This window comes from Condylostylus longicornis, unplaced genomic scaffold (assembly GCF_029603195.1).
Source record: "Condylostylus longicornis isolate FDR11 unplaced genomic scaffold, ASM2960319v2 ptg000064l, whole genome shotgun sequence".
Classification (NCBI taxonomy): domain Eukaryota; kingdom Metazoa; phylum Arthropoda; class Insecta; order Diptera; family Dolichopodidae; genus Condylostylus; species Condylostylus longicornis.
Window position 1 is genome coordinate 466,220 of NW_026578032.1, and position 16,660 is coordinate 482,879.

At 22.1% G+C, this 16,660-nt stretch overlaps 5 protein-coding genes across 7 annotated transcripts; 2 read left to right on the forward strand and 3 right to left on the reverse strand.

The window, feature by feature from the left end:
* Positions 1–6,687: 6,687 nt before the first annotated feature.
* Positions 6,688–10,957, reverse strand: LOC129612266 (stAR-related lipid transfer protein 7, mitochondrial). 2 transcript variants are annotated; one of them, XR_008697217.1, is made up of 7 exons: positions 10,673–10,957; positions 10,051–10,366; positions 9,803–9,969; positions 9,558–9,744; positions 9,318–9,475; positions 8,287–8,609; positions 6,688–6,962 (listed from the first exon to the last, which is right to left on the reverse strand). XR_008697217.1 is itself a non-coding variant. In XM_055525821.1 (6 exons), the coding sequence occupies exons 1-6, from the start codon at positions 10,931–10,933 to the stop codon at positions 6,921–6,923; spliced, it is 1,131 nt and encodes a 376-aa protein (XP_055381796.1). In that variant the 5' UTR covers positions 10,934–10,957; the 3' UTR covers positions 6,690–6,920. The 2 variants fall into 2 exon arrangements, 1 of the variants encoding a protein (XP_055381796.1); XM_055525821.1 differs by lacking the exon at positions 8,287–8,609 and having other exon boundaries at positions 6,690–6,962.
* Positions 10,958–11,068: 111 nt separating this feature from the next.
* LOC129612280 (mitochondrial import inner membrane translocase subunit Tim8) lies at positions 11,069–11,657 on the forward strand. The gene is made up of 2 exons (XM_055525835.1): positions 11,069–11,307; positions 11,372–11,657. Exons 1-2 carry the CDS (start codon positions 11,215–11,217, stop codon positions 11,543–11,545), a joined length of 267 nt encoding a protein of 88 aa, XP_055381810.1. The 5' UTR covers positions 11,069–11,214; the 3' UTR covers positions 11,546–11,657.
* Positions 11,658–11,909: 252 nt separating this feature from the next.
* Positions 11,910–12,787, reverse strand: LOC129612262 (60S ribosomal protein L21). Its single transcript, XM_055525814.1, has 3 exons — positions 12,704–12,787; positions 12,363–12,510; positions 11,910–12,301 (listed from the first exon to the last, which is right to left on the reverse strand). The coding sequence occupies exons 2-3, from the start codon at positions 12,489–12,491 to the stop codon at positions 11,951–11,953; spliced, it is 480 nt and encodes a 159-aa protein (XP_055381789.1). The 5' UTR covers positions 12,492–12,510; positions 12,704–12,787; the 3' UTR covers positions 11,910–11,950.
* Positions 12,788–13,140: 353 nt separating this feature from the next.
* On the forward strand, positions 13,141–15,328 carry LOC129612252 (clathrin light chain). The gene is made up of 4 exons (XM_055525795.1): positions 13,141–13,392; positions 13,902–13,976; positions 14,044–14,227; positions 14,918–15,328. Exons 1-4 carry the CDS (start codon positions 13,266–13,268, stop codon positions 15,108–15,110), a joined length of 579 nt encoding a protein of 192 aa, XP_055381770.1. The 5' UTR covers positions 13,141–13,265; the 3' UTR covers positions 15,111–15,328.
* Positions 15,327–16,434, reverse strand: LOC129612251 (protein lin-37 homolog). Of its 2 annotated transcripts, none has more exons than XM_055525792.1 (4): positions 16,301–16,434; positions 15,955–16,243; positions 15,735–15,900; positions 15,327–15,671 (listed from the first exon to the last, which is right to left on the reverse strand). In XM_055525792.1, the coding sequence occupies exons 1-4, from the start codon at positions 16,317–16,319 to the stop codon at positions 15,516–15,518; spliced, it is 630 nt and encodes a 209-aa protein (XP_055381767.1). In that variant the 5' UTR covers positions 16,320–16,434; the 3' UTR covers positions 15,327–15,515. The 2 variants fall into 2 exon arrangements, with proteins under 2 accessions (XP_055381767.1, XP_055381768.1); XM_055525793.1 differs by having other exon boundaries at positions 15,327–15,655; positions 15,715–15,900.
* Between the last annotated feature and the right edge of the window lie 226 nt (positions 16,435–16,660).

Sequence of the window (16,660 nt, forward strand, 5' to 3'; positions counted from 1 at the left end):
TATTCAATAAATTATTTTAAATTATTAATGAAAATATTTTTCATTTTTTGATTATTCTTAAGTATATATATATATGCATTTTAGTATATTTATTTTGTTTTTATATAATATATATATTTATATAAGATGTATATAATATAAAATGTATACACAATATTTAAAATGTTTTTTTTTTTTAATTTTAATCTTAATTTTTATAGTTAAACTTTGTTTAACTTATTAAAGTAGTTATATATATATATATTATATTTAAGATATATATATTGTAAATAATTTTTATATATTTTATTAAAATTAATAAATTAAATATTTTTCCAATAAAAAATAATTTTAAATATTTTTGTTAAATATTTACTTATATATCATAGCAGTAAATTAATATTATTAAAAACAATAGGTAAAAAATTAATTATTCTTTTTTTATGACAATATTTTTTTGTTCAATTTATATATATATATATATATAATTTTGTATATAAATAAATTAATTATAATTTAATAAAAAATATTTATAAATTTTTAAATTCATTTTTCATCCTTTATTATTAAAAAATTTCAATTTAATTTTAATAATTTTTTTTGTTCCAAATATTCAAAAAATGTTTTAAATTGTTTTTAATATAAATATATATTTTTTTTATAATTTTTTTTTATAATATAAAAAATAATTGGCACTTAAATTAATAAAAAAATTCGAAAGAATTTGAAAGACACCATTTTACAGGATTTTTTTTTTTTTTGGTTTGTTTTGGTTTTTTAAATATTATATATTTATTACAATTATTTTTTATAAATTTTTTATTATAAAAATCTGGAAAACTATAAGACAATATCATTAATAATTTTGTGATTAAATTTTATTAAATAGAATTAATTTCATATAATTATTTTATCATATTTAATTGTATAATATGTATATATACCTATAAATCACACATATAAACATAAATGTGTACTACAATATAACAGTTATATTGTGTTTTAAACCATTATCATCATATATATCATTGATATATGCAATATATTTACATATATATGTATTTTGATTTGTATTTATTCTTATTAAATATTTTCGATACCCCGAAAAAAATTGTTGTGTATTTATAACAAATGAACGAACACCAGAAAACAGAAACACAACAAACTTAATATATAAATATATATATTTTAGGTATGTATGTACGTTTAATAAAATAATTTTTAATAATATATTATAATATCGTATAGGTATACGTATTTGTTAACTTAATTTTCATTTTATAAGACGCTATATATTATATATATGTATATATAGATTATAAATTTTTCATTTTAATTTTAATTTCAATTTAAATTTTTTTTTTAAATTAAAATATTAATAAATTTTTTTAATAAATATTTTTTGGTTTTAATTTTCCCTTAATAATACTGGCAATAATAGCACTTTTGTTTTTTTGTTTTTGTTTCTTATATTTAATTGGTATATAACATTTTAGAATGAAAATTAAAAATTTATTTAAAAAAAAAATTAATTTTTTAAACAAGAATTTTTATTCTATTTAGTAAAAAAAAACACTTATAGAAATTCCTATTCTTTTGTCTATAAATATATCAAAAAATCTCTTGAAAAAATTCAAAAATATATAAGAAAAAAAATAAAAAAAAAATATGTTTTTCTTTTTCGGTTTTTTTTTTTGTTTTTTTAATGAAATGAAAATGTACGAAAAAAAAGGAATAATAAAAAAAGATAAAATTTTTGTTTTTTTTTTTTTTTGTTTTTTTTTTTAGTTTTATTTAAATTTTTTAATTCCCATAGCACACACGTCCTGCGAAACTTATTAAACTAATCACTTAGATGCTTTTGCATCACATCGATAGTGTGTAAAAATTTGAAAGAATAATAAAAATACAAAAAATCGAGAGAATTTTTCTTGCTTTTCTTATATATACGTAGTACAATATATTTTGAATTTATTCAGTTTTCTACATACACATACTTATAATTAAAAAGAGAATTTGATGTGATCATCACAAAACCGACTGCATTTAGTATTTCCTTAATAATATTAAGATTTTTTTTAAAAAAATTCTTTTATTACTTTATAGAAAACGGGTTGTACAAAATCACAAGAATATCTTTTATACACTTATTTTATAACAAAATTTAATGAGTTTCAGGTTAATTAACATCGAAATATGAAGTTAAAACTGCAACTTTCAAGTATCAACAAGAATATTTTGAGGAAATCAATTCTAATGAAAATTTTTTTTAAAAAATAAAATATTCAATTTAAAAAAAATCCAGTAATTCTTTTTTTTATAAGTATATATTCTAAGATTTGAAATAGTTCCATTGCTTGAATCTACTTCAACTCAAGACATAATACATATAGTTTATTAATTCATTTGATCCATAAAGTAAATCATATTCGATAAACAAGCATGGTATGCAGAGGGAGTATGAGGGAATAAATATAACGGTATAAAGAAAACCACAAGCGACAGCTTATTAAGCGACGTCTCACATTAAGATATTGTTATTTTCATTGTATTTTTATGATAACACAATACCTCTCTTATTGTAGGCAATGCGGTCAATAAAAAGAAAATTTAATGAAAATTTATAAAGAAAGCTTTTATTCTGTATAACTTTGGGATATTATATATCCCAAAGTTATATATATATTTGGTATATATATATTTGGTATATATATATTTATTATATATATATTTGGTATATATATATATATATATGTATGAGTATATATGTATACTCATACATATATACTCGTATAGTAATATAAAATATTTAGTTTAATTGAACATTAGATATCCTCTGACTTCAATTAAAGCATTATTAATTCACGTTTCTATAATTATAACTCACGAGCTGAAAAGTGTATAAAAGGTGCTGATATTTTAAAATCAGGGATTTGTTAGAAAACATTAATATATTTCTAAAAGAATGGACCATCTATGTATATATGTTTTTTCTTTGTTATCTAAAATATTTTTATCTGTACTTACCTTCTCTATTTATTTTTCCAAATTTTTTTTTTAAAAATATCACATGGCTTGAATTATGAAATTAAATAGAACACGCACGTTATTAAACGTTATACGCAAATTGTATAAAACGTTATACGTAAATTTTCTAATTTTAAATTTAAATTTTGATTTAATATACTTGTGTTCAAATCTAAAACCAAATTTACAATACCATGTTAGATTGTAACTTATACAAATGAATAGACCATATGATTGCAAAAAAAAATAATAATAATAATAAATTCTTGGTAGATATCTACTCTCTTCGTATATGAAATAGTGTCTCCTTGAAATGCGCATGATCTGAAATCAAAAAAGGAAAACAAAATAATAAAAAAAAAAACATAAGATATAGCCATATACGAAAAAAGACGTACTATGTGTTTTTGACATAATTTTTGACAAAAAAGTAAAACAAAAAAAAATATTTAAAATTTTACCTTAATAAATGTTATTCGTACAATAGCTAACGACCAAGTATTGCGCCCATTTTACATACTAAGAAAAAAATTTTATGTGAAAAATTTTTATTTGCATGCATAAGCAAGTGTGTATGTATCCACTTACATACGTTGTACAATATTCAAACTTTTGACACGCAATAAAATTGTAGTAAGATTTCCGAAAAGTACATTTTTCAAGATTAAAATGTTATATCCAAATTTAAGCCCTTTAATTATTAAAAATATGACTCAACGGTGTTGCAAAGTTACTCCTAAAACGCCTCTGTCTAGCAGTTTCTTTGTTGTATTGTTATTTTCTAAACAGAGCCGATACACTTGGTTTCAGAATTTGCTTTTACTTTATTATATCCTACAAGAATTTCTTAATTTTACACACTTATTCAAAACGAAATGTATGTACGAAGGCAAGTATATAGCTAAATAAATTACTCCTTTTGACAAAAGTACGCCTAATTTCTAAAATAAAGTCTAAACATGTAAGTATAACGGTACATGTGCGTCCGAGAAATATTTTTAAAATATTAAGAGGTAGTAAAATATTGAGTCTTTAGAAAGAAGTTCGAATAAATTTAGACGCACTTTTAAAAATAGTGTTATTTATTTAATTCAAACCCAATAAAACTTTTATTTTGAGAATTCTCTATATTATGAAACTATTATCATGAAACTATTTTGACATATCATACTCATATGTAGATACATATTATAAAAATGAAAATTTTCAATAATAATTTATGCCCAGACAAATAGACCAATTACTAAATTAACTATATGAAATCACGCGATTTTCTTATTATATTAATGTAAAATAAATTACAAAAAATGTTCCCTAATATTTTATTGTTAAAATAATAATCTTTTTCTTTATTCATATTTCGTTTTTATTCGAATATAGGAGTGATACCAACCTACTAAAATATATAGATGCATATGTATATATTATATATGTACATTTATTATTATAATAAAAAATATTTTATCTTTAGTTTTATCATGTTATACACAATATTATTATCCTTTTAAATCTAAATATCCTTTTGTATGAATGACACGAAAAGTTTACTTCAAAATCTTAGAACTTAGGTCAAGAACAAAATAAAATCTTAGTATATAGAAAATGGCGCAAGAGATACATAAGTATATTTACCTTTATGTAAATAAAATGTTCTTAAATAAGAAATATAAAATTTTATATACATAGATACTCTCACATATTTAAGGATATTATACAAGTGTACAAGTATGACCTTACATTATTATGTTATATACAAAAAATATAATATGTTATTTAATTATTCATTTTCGTTTTCACACAATCTTTATAAAGTATGTATTTTTAAAGGTACAAAGTGCTCCTATTCTAGCAGGCAACTCCTATAATCTGTTTGCAGAAATAAACATGCGAATTATGTATGTCTATACGTATATGTAACATAAAACACAAAGATGGTAATTATTTTCAGATTACCGATTTAATTTTTTGTAATATAAAATTCAATAAAATATTATACTTGTATTATAAAATTAATAGTAAATTTCATACTTTGCAATAAAATAAATATTCTAATCCACAATATTATTTTAGTTAATTGTGGCACGAAAAAATTAAGATTTTTAAGAATATTAAACTAAATTTCAATACCACAATGTAATGATTTACGTAAAACTTTGGGAATATCTCATTTTTGATTTTAAGCTATGATACTAAGGTATGACAATAACAATTAAATAATGTAAACTCAAACACTCTGTAGATAATGAATATTTTAACAAATAATAAAATATAAATCATTGCATGTAAATTTTTTACAAACACGTCCTTTAAAATACGTAAAGAAATTTTTCATACCTTTATCAAATTTATATTGGATTAAGTATAAAAATTAATTTTCAACAATAAATTGATATTATGTGGAATATCTATATAATAATTTTATATTTATATACTTCATAAAATATGTATGCATGGAAATGTTATTTACATAAATAATGTGATTTCACTGTCTGAAATAATTTTTGTGATGATAATGATATAAAAAAATTTTTTTTGTAAAATAATTCCCAAAATATTTTCTAATGTTTCATATATGTCCTCTTATCCATACAAAATTAATTAAATTTTACATTTAATGAAATAAATTTGTAAATGAAATTTTATAATTCTATAAGTTAGAAGTAGTACATATAAGTAACAAGGAGTTTTAAAAAAAATCAAAGAAGAAGCATTGTAGTAAAATCATTTTTGATGCAATCATATCTTTTGTTATTCCATATAAGAATAACTATAAAAATACTAAAAACTAAATTATTACATTTCTTTTCAATTTTTATTAATACCATACATTTCGAAAACAATTTATAGAGTATTTAATTCAACAATTTCGGTTTTAGACAATACGATTAACTTACAATATGATTAAACAATTTTAAATTTTGCAATAATAGAAATTATTTAATGTTAAGGATTCAAAATCTTTACTTTATTCATTGATCATTTTTTAAGTAGCCTCTTTTTGTTGTTAATTAATAAATAAATAAATAAAATTAATTAAAACTGATTTAATTAATTAGCTTGGAACCAAAATTGTTAAAATAATTGAAACAAATTAAAAAGAAAACCACATGATTTTCTTTAGAAATCAAAATCATAGAATTTAAAAACACAAAAATATTTAAAAGATTTTATTATTTTTATGAAAAATCTATCCTCATTAAAAATAAATTTAACCTCATTAAATGATTTATTAATCCTCCTTAACAATAATTAAAATTAGAAAAGAATAAGATTTTTCTAAATAATACTAATAATATGGATTTTAAATAAAATATTTGATAATATTTATAAATACTATATTAAATTATATACAAATTTATAATGTTTTTTAAATATCTTAGTTTTGTTAAATGAGGTACAATATTACATTTTAAAAATGTAAATGAATATTTTTTTTACAATAATTTGTTAATAACAAATAATAAAGGAATTAGTAACAATTACATATTATATAAAATAATAATTCATTATAATTAATACATTCGTAAATATAATTAATTTGATTATTTTAATCCATTAATCAGGATAAAATTTAACAAAACATTTTATCTTATGTAATAAATATTAATTTATTTGAAAATTCTTTTCAAAAGTTACATACATATAATAATAATAATAATATAAAATATATTCTTATTTTAAAAATAATAACCATATTTGAATAATGTAAAAGCACGAATGCAATGACATTAATAAATTATAAGAAATATTTTTCATTTCGAAAACTGAATACAAGTGCAAAAAAAAACATAATATATTCATAATTAAAAAATTTACTGATACTTTTTTCATATATTTTATCAATAACACTAGAATTAAATTCTACAATCCGAACTAATTCTGATTATAAAAATTTGATTTCATTGATTCCGAACTTACTGTGCCAAATCCCTTTGAAACGTTTCCCAGGTTGCTATCTAAAAAAAAAATGTAACAATAAATTAAATATTTTTAAATTTCTTTTAAAACAGATTTTAGCTTGATCATATAAATGAGTTTATTATAAGAAACGCAAAACTTCATATTTTTCTGGTAAAATTTTATTTTTTTATAAAAAAATCATATTTGAATTTCGAGTAACGTAAATTTTGCATTAAAAAAATATTTTAAACATACATAACACATTTCATTACAAAACACTAAATTACACAATCTAACATACAAATAAAAAAAACATAAAAAAGTAAAATATTAATATGCAAATTGAATATTTAAACTACAACTTATTTAATTCAATAAATATAATTTAAAAATTTATATCCAATAAAATTCTTTATTATCATCTTTTAAACACAGAACCTGAAGAATACCTGCCATTTATGTAATTTTAATAAAATAAATTAATAAAGGGATATCAGTAAAATAATGGAACCGTTGACACGGATATCCTGATGATTACTTAATTCAAAAACCCAAAAGCAGTTAATTGAATTTGTATGATTCGCAAATTTTAGTTTTAAAGGAATAACAATATTTAACAAGAAGATCTCATTCATAGCAAGTAATCTAAAGAAAAAAATCAATTTAACTAGAAAATCTTTCTTAATATGGATAAATAAGAAAAAAAGAAAAATACATAATACAATATTTTAATAGAAATAAAACGAATACACTTTTATTAAATCATGAATAATTAAATAAATAATGATAATTTTAATGTTTTAAAAGTCAATTTACAATCAATATAAAACTTTAATTATTTTCATTTATAAAACTTCATATTCATTTACCATTATTGTTTATTATATTTCTATCACTAATTGAGATATTAAATAATAATATTTTGATGCTTTTTTGTCGAGAATACATGTATGTAGGTCTTCCAAAGCCAATATCAAAATAAAGAAACTTTAATTTCTTAGTTTCATAATTTTTTTTTCTTTCAAACAAAAAATTCATTATTTCTTACAATATCTCCTATTTTTAGAAATCAAAATCTCTTATTGCATTATAAACTTTTCATAAAAATGTATAATAAATCATTCATCTTAATTTTTACAAATCATGCAAAAATGAGTTATTTATGATAATATAAAAACAATACATAAAAGTAAAAATTTATAACAAACTTAACAATTAAAAAAAAAATGTTTCTATAATACAATTTAAAAAAAAAAAGCTCTACCTTTATAACTTTATAAATTATAAAAACTTTGGCAATTTATATTTTTTCTTTCCATTTTATATTTAATGTTTAATTTCCATTTTATAAAATGCAATATAATTATTATATAAATTTACCTAATTTTATAAAAACATAATTTCAAATTCTTTTTTCCTTCGCACATTGTTCTGAGTTTTTTTTTTTTGTTGTTGATTTTTTAATTTAAAAATAATTGAAAACCACATATAATCAACGCTTTTAAACATTCAAATCGAAATAATAAAATAATCGAAGTAAATTAATTATATTTGACTTAATTTAATATCCTAAAATTTCTACTGTACACAAGTTGATGTTTTCTTGGTTTTGTTTTTTTAAATATTTTTTAAACAAAATATTATTTATTTTTTTCATCTCTTTGTCATTGAATTTCTGCTTGAAATGTTTCCCATGGTGCTATCTGTAAAAGTTTACTTCCTTTAAAATTCATTATTCTTATTATGAGATTAATTAAAAATAATTAAAACTTCAACTAAGTTTTTGATTTGATTTTTGAGTCAACCAATAAATGTAGAATATACGAAAATTTATACTAATAAAAATTTTAACTGAATCAGTTAATATAATAATACAATATTATTAATATTGTTATAAACATAATATTTTAATATATAACATTTTAATATATAATTACATATACATATATTTATTAAATTTTTCTATTTATGTATTTATTTATTTCGAGTAAAGTAAAAATTACAATGGAACTGAAAATATTTACTCATATTTCAGAATCATTGTGTATCACAATAAAAATTTTACTTATACGCTGAATAAGTATTAGAAAATTTCGATTTTACTTTTATTTTTCAAATTAGAAAATTTTAATAAAACGAGAAAAACTGAGAATAATAAAAAATATTATAGTTGCTAAATTCAATATTTAATATTTAATTTTTATAACGAAAATATCACAAACATTAATTTTGCTATATTAAAATTTTGTGAATTATTTGAATTATATTGTTTTTAAAAGTTTTTGTGGTGGTAACGAAACTTTTACAGAAACACAAAATTCTACACATTAAAGAAAGAATTAAATAACAAATAGTTTTGATATTGGTTTAGAATGTGATGAATTTGAAACAAGAAAAAAATGTTATCTTACTTTCTTGATATGAGATTTTTTATGTTGCGCATATTTTTTAGTAGCCAAATAAAGTTTACTAAGAAATTCTGGCAGTTGTTTTTGAGCTACCCAGGAAGTAATAGTTGACGGAATCGCTAGTCCTGGATTGTCAAAATATGTAAGAACGTATTCTAGACCTAAAAAATATATTTTGGATAATTAACTATTCTTGAAAAATATTTGATAATTTTTTATTATTTTTCTGTTTTTCACTATTACCTGGTTCATTGAATGATTTGAATGGTTTTATAACCATATAACTCCAATATTCTTCAACTCTTTGCTTTTTTGGGTTAATTGGACATTTAGGATGAGATGTACTTTTATTACATATTATTATTATATTATTAGTTTTATCAACATAATATCGTCGATTATAAACATAATCTCTATTGGCAAATAATTTCTAATTTATAAAAAAATTTAATTAAATTTAATATAAATGAAAATTTAATATAACCTACAGGCCATTGCATTTCCCAATATATTATTTGAGATTTTCCACAATCTGTTGGATCTGCATCAATTATTTCTAATTTAGCTACGGAATCATCCCATTCTTTCCTATATTCCAAATCCGTTTGAACGTGAAGGAAATCGTTTGCCGTAATGTCAGAATATTTGGCATACACTATAAAGATTTTTATAAGTTAAAAATTCATTTTTATAAGTATGTTATTGAAGTTTAAAAGAAATTAATAACAAAATCTACCTTTATATGCATATAGAGCAGATTTCTCTTCTCTTCTCCATATTGTTAAACCTTCTTTTTCAATATATGGCACCCATTCATCATTTTCTACCTGAGGATTGTTACAAATACAATATTCAATACCCTCTACTTTTTCACTAATCCTTTTCTTTTTTCCACATGCTCTACAATAAACAGTATCTGCTAGTAATTTCTTAGCGTAAGCTATTTCATTTGAATAAGATTTTAGATCTTCAGATTTTATTCGTTGAACTCTCCAATCGAAAGCTAACGCTCCCACTGATGAAAACAAAATCCGATTAAAACGTCTTCGAAACTAAAAATATCGATTATGTAAAATTGGATAGAGATACATAAATGTAATTTAAAGCAAACGTAAGTGTGTCATTAAAACATTAATAAATATTAAAGTTTTAGAAGCTAAATGCAAATATTTTAATTTTAAACTCTATTTAATGTTAAATAAGTTTTTGTCATAATACAAAATTAAAATCTGCAATATTTCATTACCGGCTGCTTTGCATTTATAAGAAACCCTATAAATCGCATTTTAAGCTTTATACAACAACATAATTTAATGTTGGAAGTAGAAAAGTTAAATTAAAGTACATCTAAAATTTACCTGTGTCTGGAAACTTTGTAGGAGGTCTAAAAATATTGCATCGCCTAGCAATCTTTGGTAAAATATCGTGAATTGGTATCCTCTTCTTAACCTCTGTGCTAAAATGTATTGTATTTGATTTACCCATAATCCGAAAAAACTTGCTTTCTTTTTATAACACCTATCTTGATTATTATTAACTAATTTTAATTTTAATATATTTTGTAAAGGTCTTGTGTACCATCTTATGTTCATTTTCTTAGTAAATAAATTACTAATCATAATAATTTCTTCTTTTCTGCTCAAGAAAATGATAGCACACTAGAAAATGTTGCTGTTTGTTATCAAGAAGATGTTGCTATGAATTAAATGTCAAATATTTGGGAAACATTTTGTCACTTTTTATTTGAAAAACAACAAAAAACTCCAAAGTCGCCGCTTTATAGACTCAAATAAAAACGTGAAGAAAATTTTTTAATATTATATGTACCTATTTTTGTGAAATTCTAATCCCATTTTGATAACATTTATTAAATAACGATAAAAAGAACAAAAAATATAACATGGGGGACTATGATTCAAATATAAATATTGATGATAAGGAACTGCAAGAATTTCTAATGGTGGAAAAGCAAAAAGCCCTAGTAAATGCCCAAGTGAGTAAAAAATATACATATCAACAAATCCTTGTTATCAATTCAAAATGATAAAAATTTTTAGATACACGAATTCAACGAGATATGTTGGGATAAATGTGTGGACAAACCCAGTAACAAATTGGATTCAAAAACAGAAACGTGCCTTAGCAATTGCGTCAATAGATTTATAGATACATCTTTATTAATTACAAATAGATTTGGCCAAATACTACAGAAAAGTCAAGAAGGAATGTAGTGTAAAGAAATATTAAAGTAATTAGAAAGTAATTTGCCGTTTTATAGTGTTATAAAATTGTAATGAATTTCAAAAGGCATTGATATGTAGGTTCAATTTGATTAAAGGCAAAAATTAGAAAATACCCTGCATGTTTTATAATTTTAGTATTTAATACATATTCCTAATTCTTACGCTACCCCGCTATTTTTATGTGAACTTCTAATTTATAAGAGAAGCATTAATTTAAAAGTTCTGGTTTTGAAACATTTTTCAAACTGCACTTTCAATACTGAATGAAAGCTTAAAAAAAACATCCCTTTTATCCGTATAAAATTATTGATCCCTATAAAATTATTGATCTGTAAAAATGAAAAGCGAAAAGTTTATTCAAATTATTTCTTTATTGTTGTAACTATTATATCCTTAAGCAATAAACTCATATGGGACTGGAGCCAATAGAATTGGTTCATCTACTTTTTTTACGAAATGTGCTTTTTTTGGTTGCTCAGGAATACGTTTTAAGTTAACCATTATCTTCTTTTCTTTTGCTTCCTTTAATTTGCGTTCGTTTTCCTTGACGCGACGTAAGAAGTCTTCTCTACATTTAGAATGACTAATATGTTCAATACGTACATTAATTCTTTTTGGAATAATTCTGTGACGAACTCTTTTGTTTACAATAACACCAACAGCATGTGAAGTTACGTTGTACACTCTTCCAGTTTTACCATGATATGCTTTGTATGGCATACCTTTTTGCACGGCACCATGTCCCTAAAAAATTTTAACAGATTGCTTAGATATTTTTTTTATTAATAAGATAAACATAACTTACTTTGATGTCGACAATATCGCCTGTTTTATATACTTTTAAATAAGTTGAAAGAGGAATGACACCATGTTTTTTAAATGGACGGGAAAACATATCCCTTGTTCCACGACGGTAACCTTTTGAATTGGTCATTTTTTATAACGCTTTGCACCTAAAACAAAAATAAAATAACCTATAAGCACGTGTAATATCGAAAAAAAATAACACTTATTTTTCTATTTTGCGCCATTTAAACTTTATAAAAATACAAAATAATCGATTCTAAATTTATTTAAACAAATATTTTAAAGGGAAAAATATAAATAACTAAAATTTAAAGTATTTTTCCTTTAAGATTTACTTACAACGTCTTGCTTTTATAGAAATTGGTTAAAAAAGGGTATTGAAATTTTCAATGACAGTCCACATCAGCTAGCACCATATTCATATTACACAAAATAACTTCAACTAGCGACATATTTGACATTTGGTAGCTTCTCATCTTTATGTTAAGAATATTTTTAATTATTGTCATTTTCAAATCCCATTCATTCTTTGGAAAGAATTAAATTTAGAATTTTACTGAATAAAGTACTTTGATTTGATCTATTATTACAAGTTTTTTAGTTAAAATGATATTGTACATACTCATATTTATTGTAAATTTAGAAATGATATTTTGTAAATTTTTATGACATTTTCTTTCAACGTTTAAATGTCATATATTGTTTGCTGGGAAATGACTAAGTAAGTTGTATCCAACAAACATTACAACATTTTTAAGCTAATTATCCATTGATAGGGTATGACATTATTAATGAAGTTGTAAAAAGTGAAGTGTTGTGGGTTTTTGTATTCGTAATCTCTTAAAATTTTTCTTGTTTCTTTAAAATTAATTCGAAAAAGAAAATTTTTACATATTAAATTATGGAAGATTTAAAAAATGGGGGTATTGAAAGCGATCCAGCTGCTGATTTCTTAGCAAGGGAACAATCAGCTTTTGCTTCATTAGAATCAGAAAATGATTTTGTACGAATCAACTCTGATAATATTGGTAAGTGATTGAATCATTTGTAACCTAGTGCAATATTAAAATTTCTTTGAAAACTAAAGTGATTTTTATTTTGACAAAACATGGTTTTCTAAAAATTTTATGTCACTTATGTACATCATTATTAAATAAAAAATTTTTGCTTTTGCATATTTAAAATTTACAAATTGGGAGTCCGGATGTAACTATAACGCCCTCTTTTTTTATATTGGAAATAATTTTTAAATGATAATGATATTTAAAAAAAAAATTGAAACCTCTATTAGAAATGGCTAATTTTTTTTAGTTTTTAGTCTTGGAAACATTTTAGTATAACTTATTATTTAGCATTAATAAAATATATCTAGCTTAAAATGGAAGTAATAGATAGATCCATCTTTGCTTAAAGTGATATAAAATTCAAACACCACACTTTATTAAAGTTGGTAACAATAATGGGAAGATAAAACATGTTTGTCAAAAACATAAAATATTCTGATCATATAACAGTATTTTAAAACAACTTCTTTTAGCCCCAACGATTATGGGAGATTTCGAGCAAAATGGAAGTTTTGATATAATGAATTCACAACCACAAGAAAACCCTGGTACCTACCTAATTATTTTGCTTTTATGTATTAATATTTACTGAATTCATATTTTTTTGTTTGTTAGTACCCGTCCGGGATGAACCAGAAAAAATTAAATTGTGGAGAGAAGAACAAAAACTAATTTTGGAGAAAAAGGATGCAGAAGAAGCTAAGAAAAAGGAGGAATTACGTGAACAAGCAAAACAAGAACTTAAAGATTGGTATAGACAGCACGAAGAAACAATATCTAAAACTAAAGCATCAAATAGGTAAATATAAATCAATAAATTTTTACTTAATTTTATTTGAATTTTTTATTCATATTTAAATATATTTGAGTGTCCTTTGAAAATAAAAAAAATGCTGTTTTTGTAATATACATTATGTATTTATATCATTTATATTTAAACGCTAAACCAGTGGCTTAGCTATTATTTTCTTTGCGACACTTAAAACGTTTTTAAATATTTACAAAAAATATTTTTCTCTGTTATTACATTAAAATGATAAAATATGCATCTATTTGGCCTAATTGTTCTCTCATTGTTTATATTTTTTACTCTTTTAATTTTTTACTAACAAAAAGGGAATCAGCTAAGTAAGTATAAAGGCTTATTACAACAATTCAAATATCTTTGATGTGAAATTGTTTAGTGGTTGATATTTTCTTTTAAGTTTCTGCTAGTAAACTTTATATTTTATATTGTAATTTTGCAAAGAAACTTCTGTCTACAAACATAGTTGTATTATCTCATAAATTTTAATTTTTTTTTTTCAATTTTCATTTAAAACACACATAATTATTTCTGTTTTTTGTGTAAAAATTTTATCCACAATTTTAGCAAATAGAATTATTTTTTACTGAAATAGATTCATAGATATTTTTGAGTTTTTTGTAAAAATAGTTTGATTGATTTTTATGTACGACAATTTCATAAATTCTTGATCTTTCTTTTTAGAAATGCCGAAAAACAATGTGTTCAACTTGAAAATGAAGAAATTGAACCAGGTACCGAATGGGAAAGAATCGCCAAATTATGCGACTTTAATCCTAAGGCTAGTAAATCAAGCAAAGATGTATCTCGCATGCGATCGATTATATTACAATTGAAACAAAATCCTCAAACTCAAACGTTAAGAAAAGCGTCTTAAGATAATAGTATTTTTTTGCGTTAAAAAATCTATTGTAATAAATTGAAATTAACAAAACAAAAAAAAAACGTGAAAGCTTAGAATTTTCTTCAATTGCCTTTCATCAAAAATTAATATAATAGAAAATAAATGTAAAATATTCCATTATTATAATTATATTAAAAAAATGAGTTATATTATTATCCTTTGGTTTAAATAAAATTATGTATACAAAAGTATTGGCAATTCCTTAATTTTTATTTAAAAACAATTAACAAACCCTTTTTTTAAATACGTTGTAAGATATAAGATTCAAATAAAATATATAATGTAGAATGTTAAATTTATTTTTAATTTCTTAAATAAAAGTATACCAGTATACTGCATATGTCACAATTTTCTTTTTTCATTGAGTCTTCACATTGGCTACATTTCTTTTATAGCATTTAATAATTGAAAACTCAATGCGTATCTGTTATGTCTTTCTTTTGTTTTTTCCATCCAATCTTCTTTCTTTTTTTTCCATTCAACTTTATGCGCTTTCAAAAGTTCTTCTTTTGTTGAATCTAAAGAATTAATTAACTGAAAAATTAGAGATCTTATAATATTGATATAGACATAGTACGTATTCAAAAAAACAATTACAATATCCTCAATGATTTTTTTTTCCTTAACCTCTCTATCTTCATCAATTTTGTCTTTTGGTGCTGGCATTGCTGTTATCAATCCTATTTCATTTTTCAATATGTTTTCGGTTAACTCTAGCATTTTTTCTCTTTTAGGAGGTTCTAGGCATCGATTTCTTACCTCGCTATATAAGTGCATTCATGTTACTACAAATATTTCATTAAAAAAACCTATTTACCAATCGACGCTGTTTGCTCTTGGCCTATTTATGTTCCATGCACGACAAACTGCATACAAAGCTGTATTTTCTTGAAATTTTGCTAGATCCAAGCTTCGATCAAAAAGTTTCATAACAAAGCTCTCATGTACAGAAGTCGCGTTTTCAGACTTGTCTTGCTTGACGCGCTTTGGAGGTCTCCCTCGTAGAGGCATGTTAATTTTATCATTTTCATCGTAATCATCATCCAATTCAGCTAGATCTTGTAAAATTCCCAACAATCTTCCACGGGCTAGTTGAATTTCATTATCTAAAATTTTAGAGTCGTAGCTTATTTTTACGAAAAGAAAAATTTTAAATTACATACTTGCTCGTCTTTTCGGCATTGTTATTTGTTTTAAAAATTTTTCTTTTATTTAGAAAATTGTTTTTCAATTTTAAAATGCTGATCTTTAACAAAATTGTTGTTTTTCTTTTTGATGAATGTTGAGCAACATAAAGATGTAAATTATGTTTATTGCAGTCAATATAGTGTCATTGAGTTAAATTGACACACAATATTTTGATGTTTCAGCTCTTTATTTAAGTCTTTAGAAAAATTAATACGGCGATTTTTTGATATGTTAAAATTACAGATTGAAAATTTTATACTCATTACACATGAGGCTTCTTTCAAGCTACTCCAGAATTAGTTTTCATTTCTGTGTAACATAATTCTTTATAAACT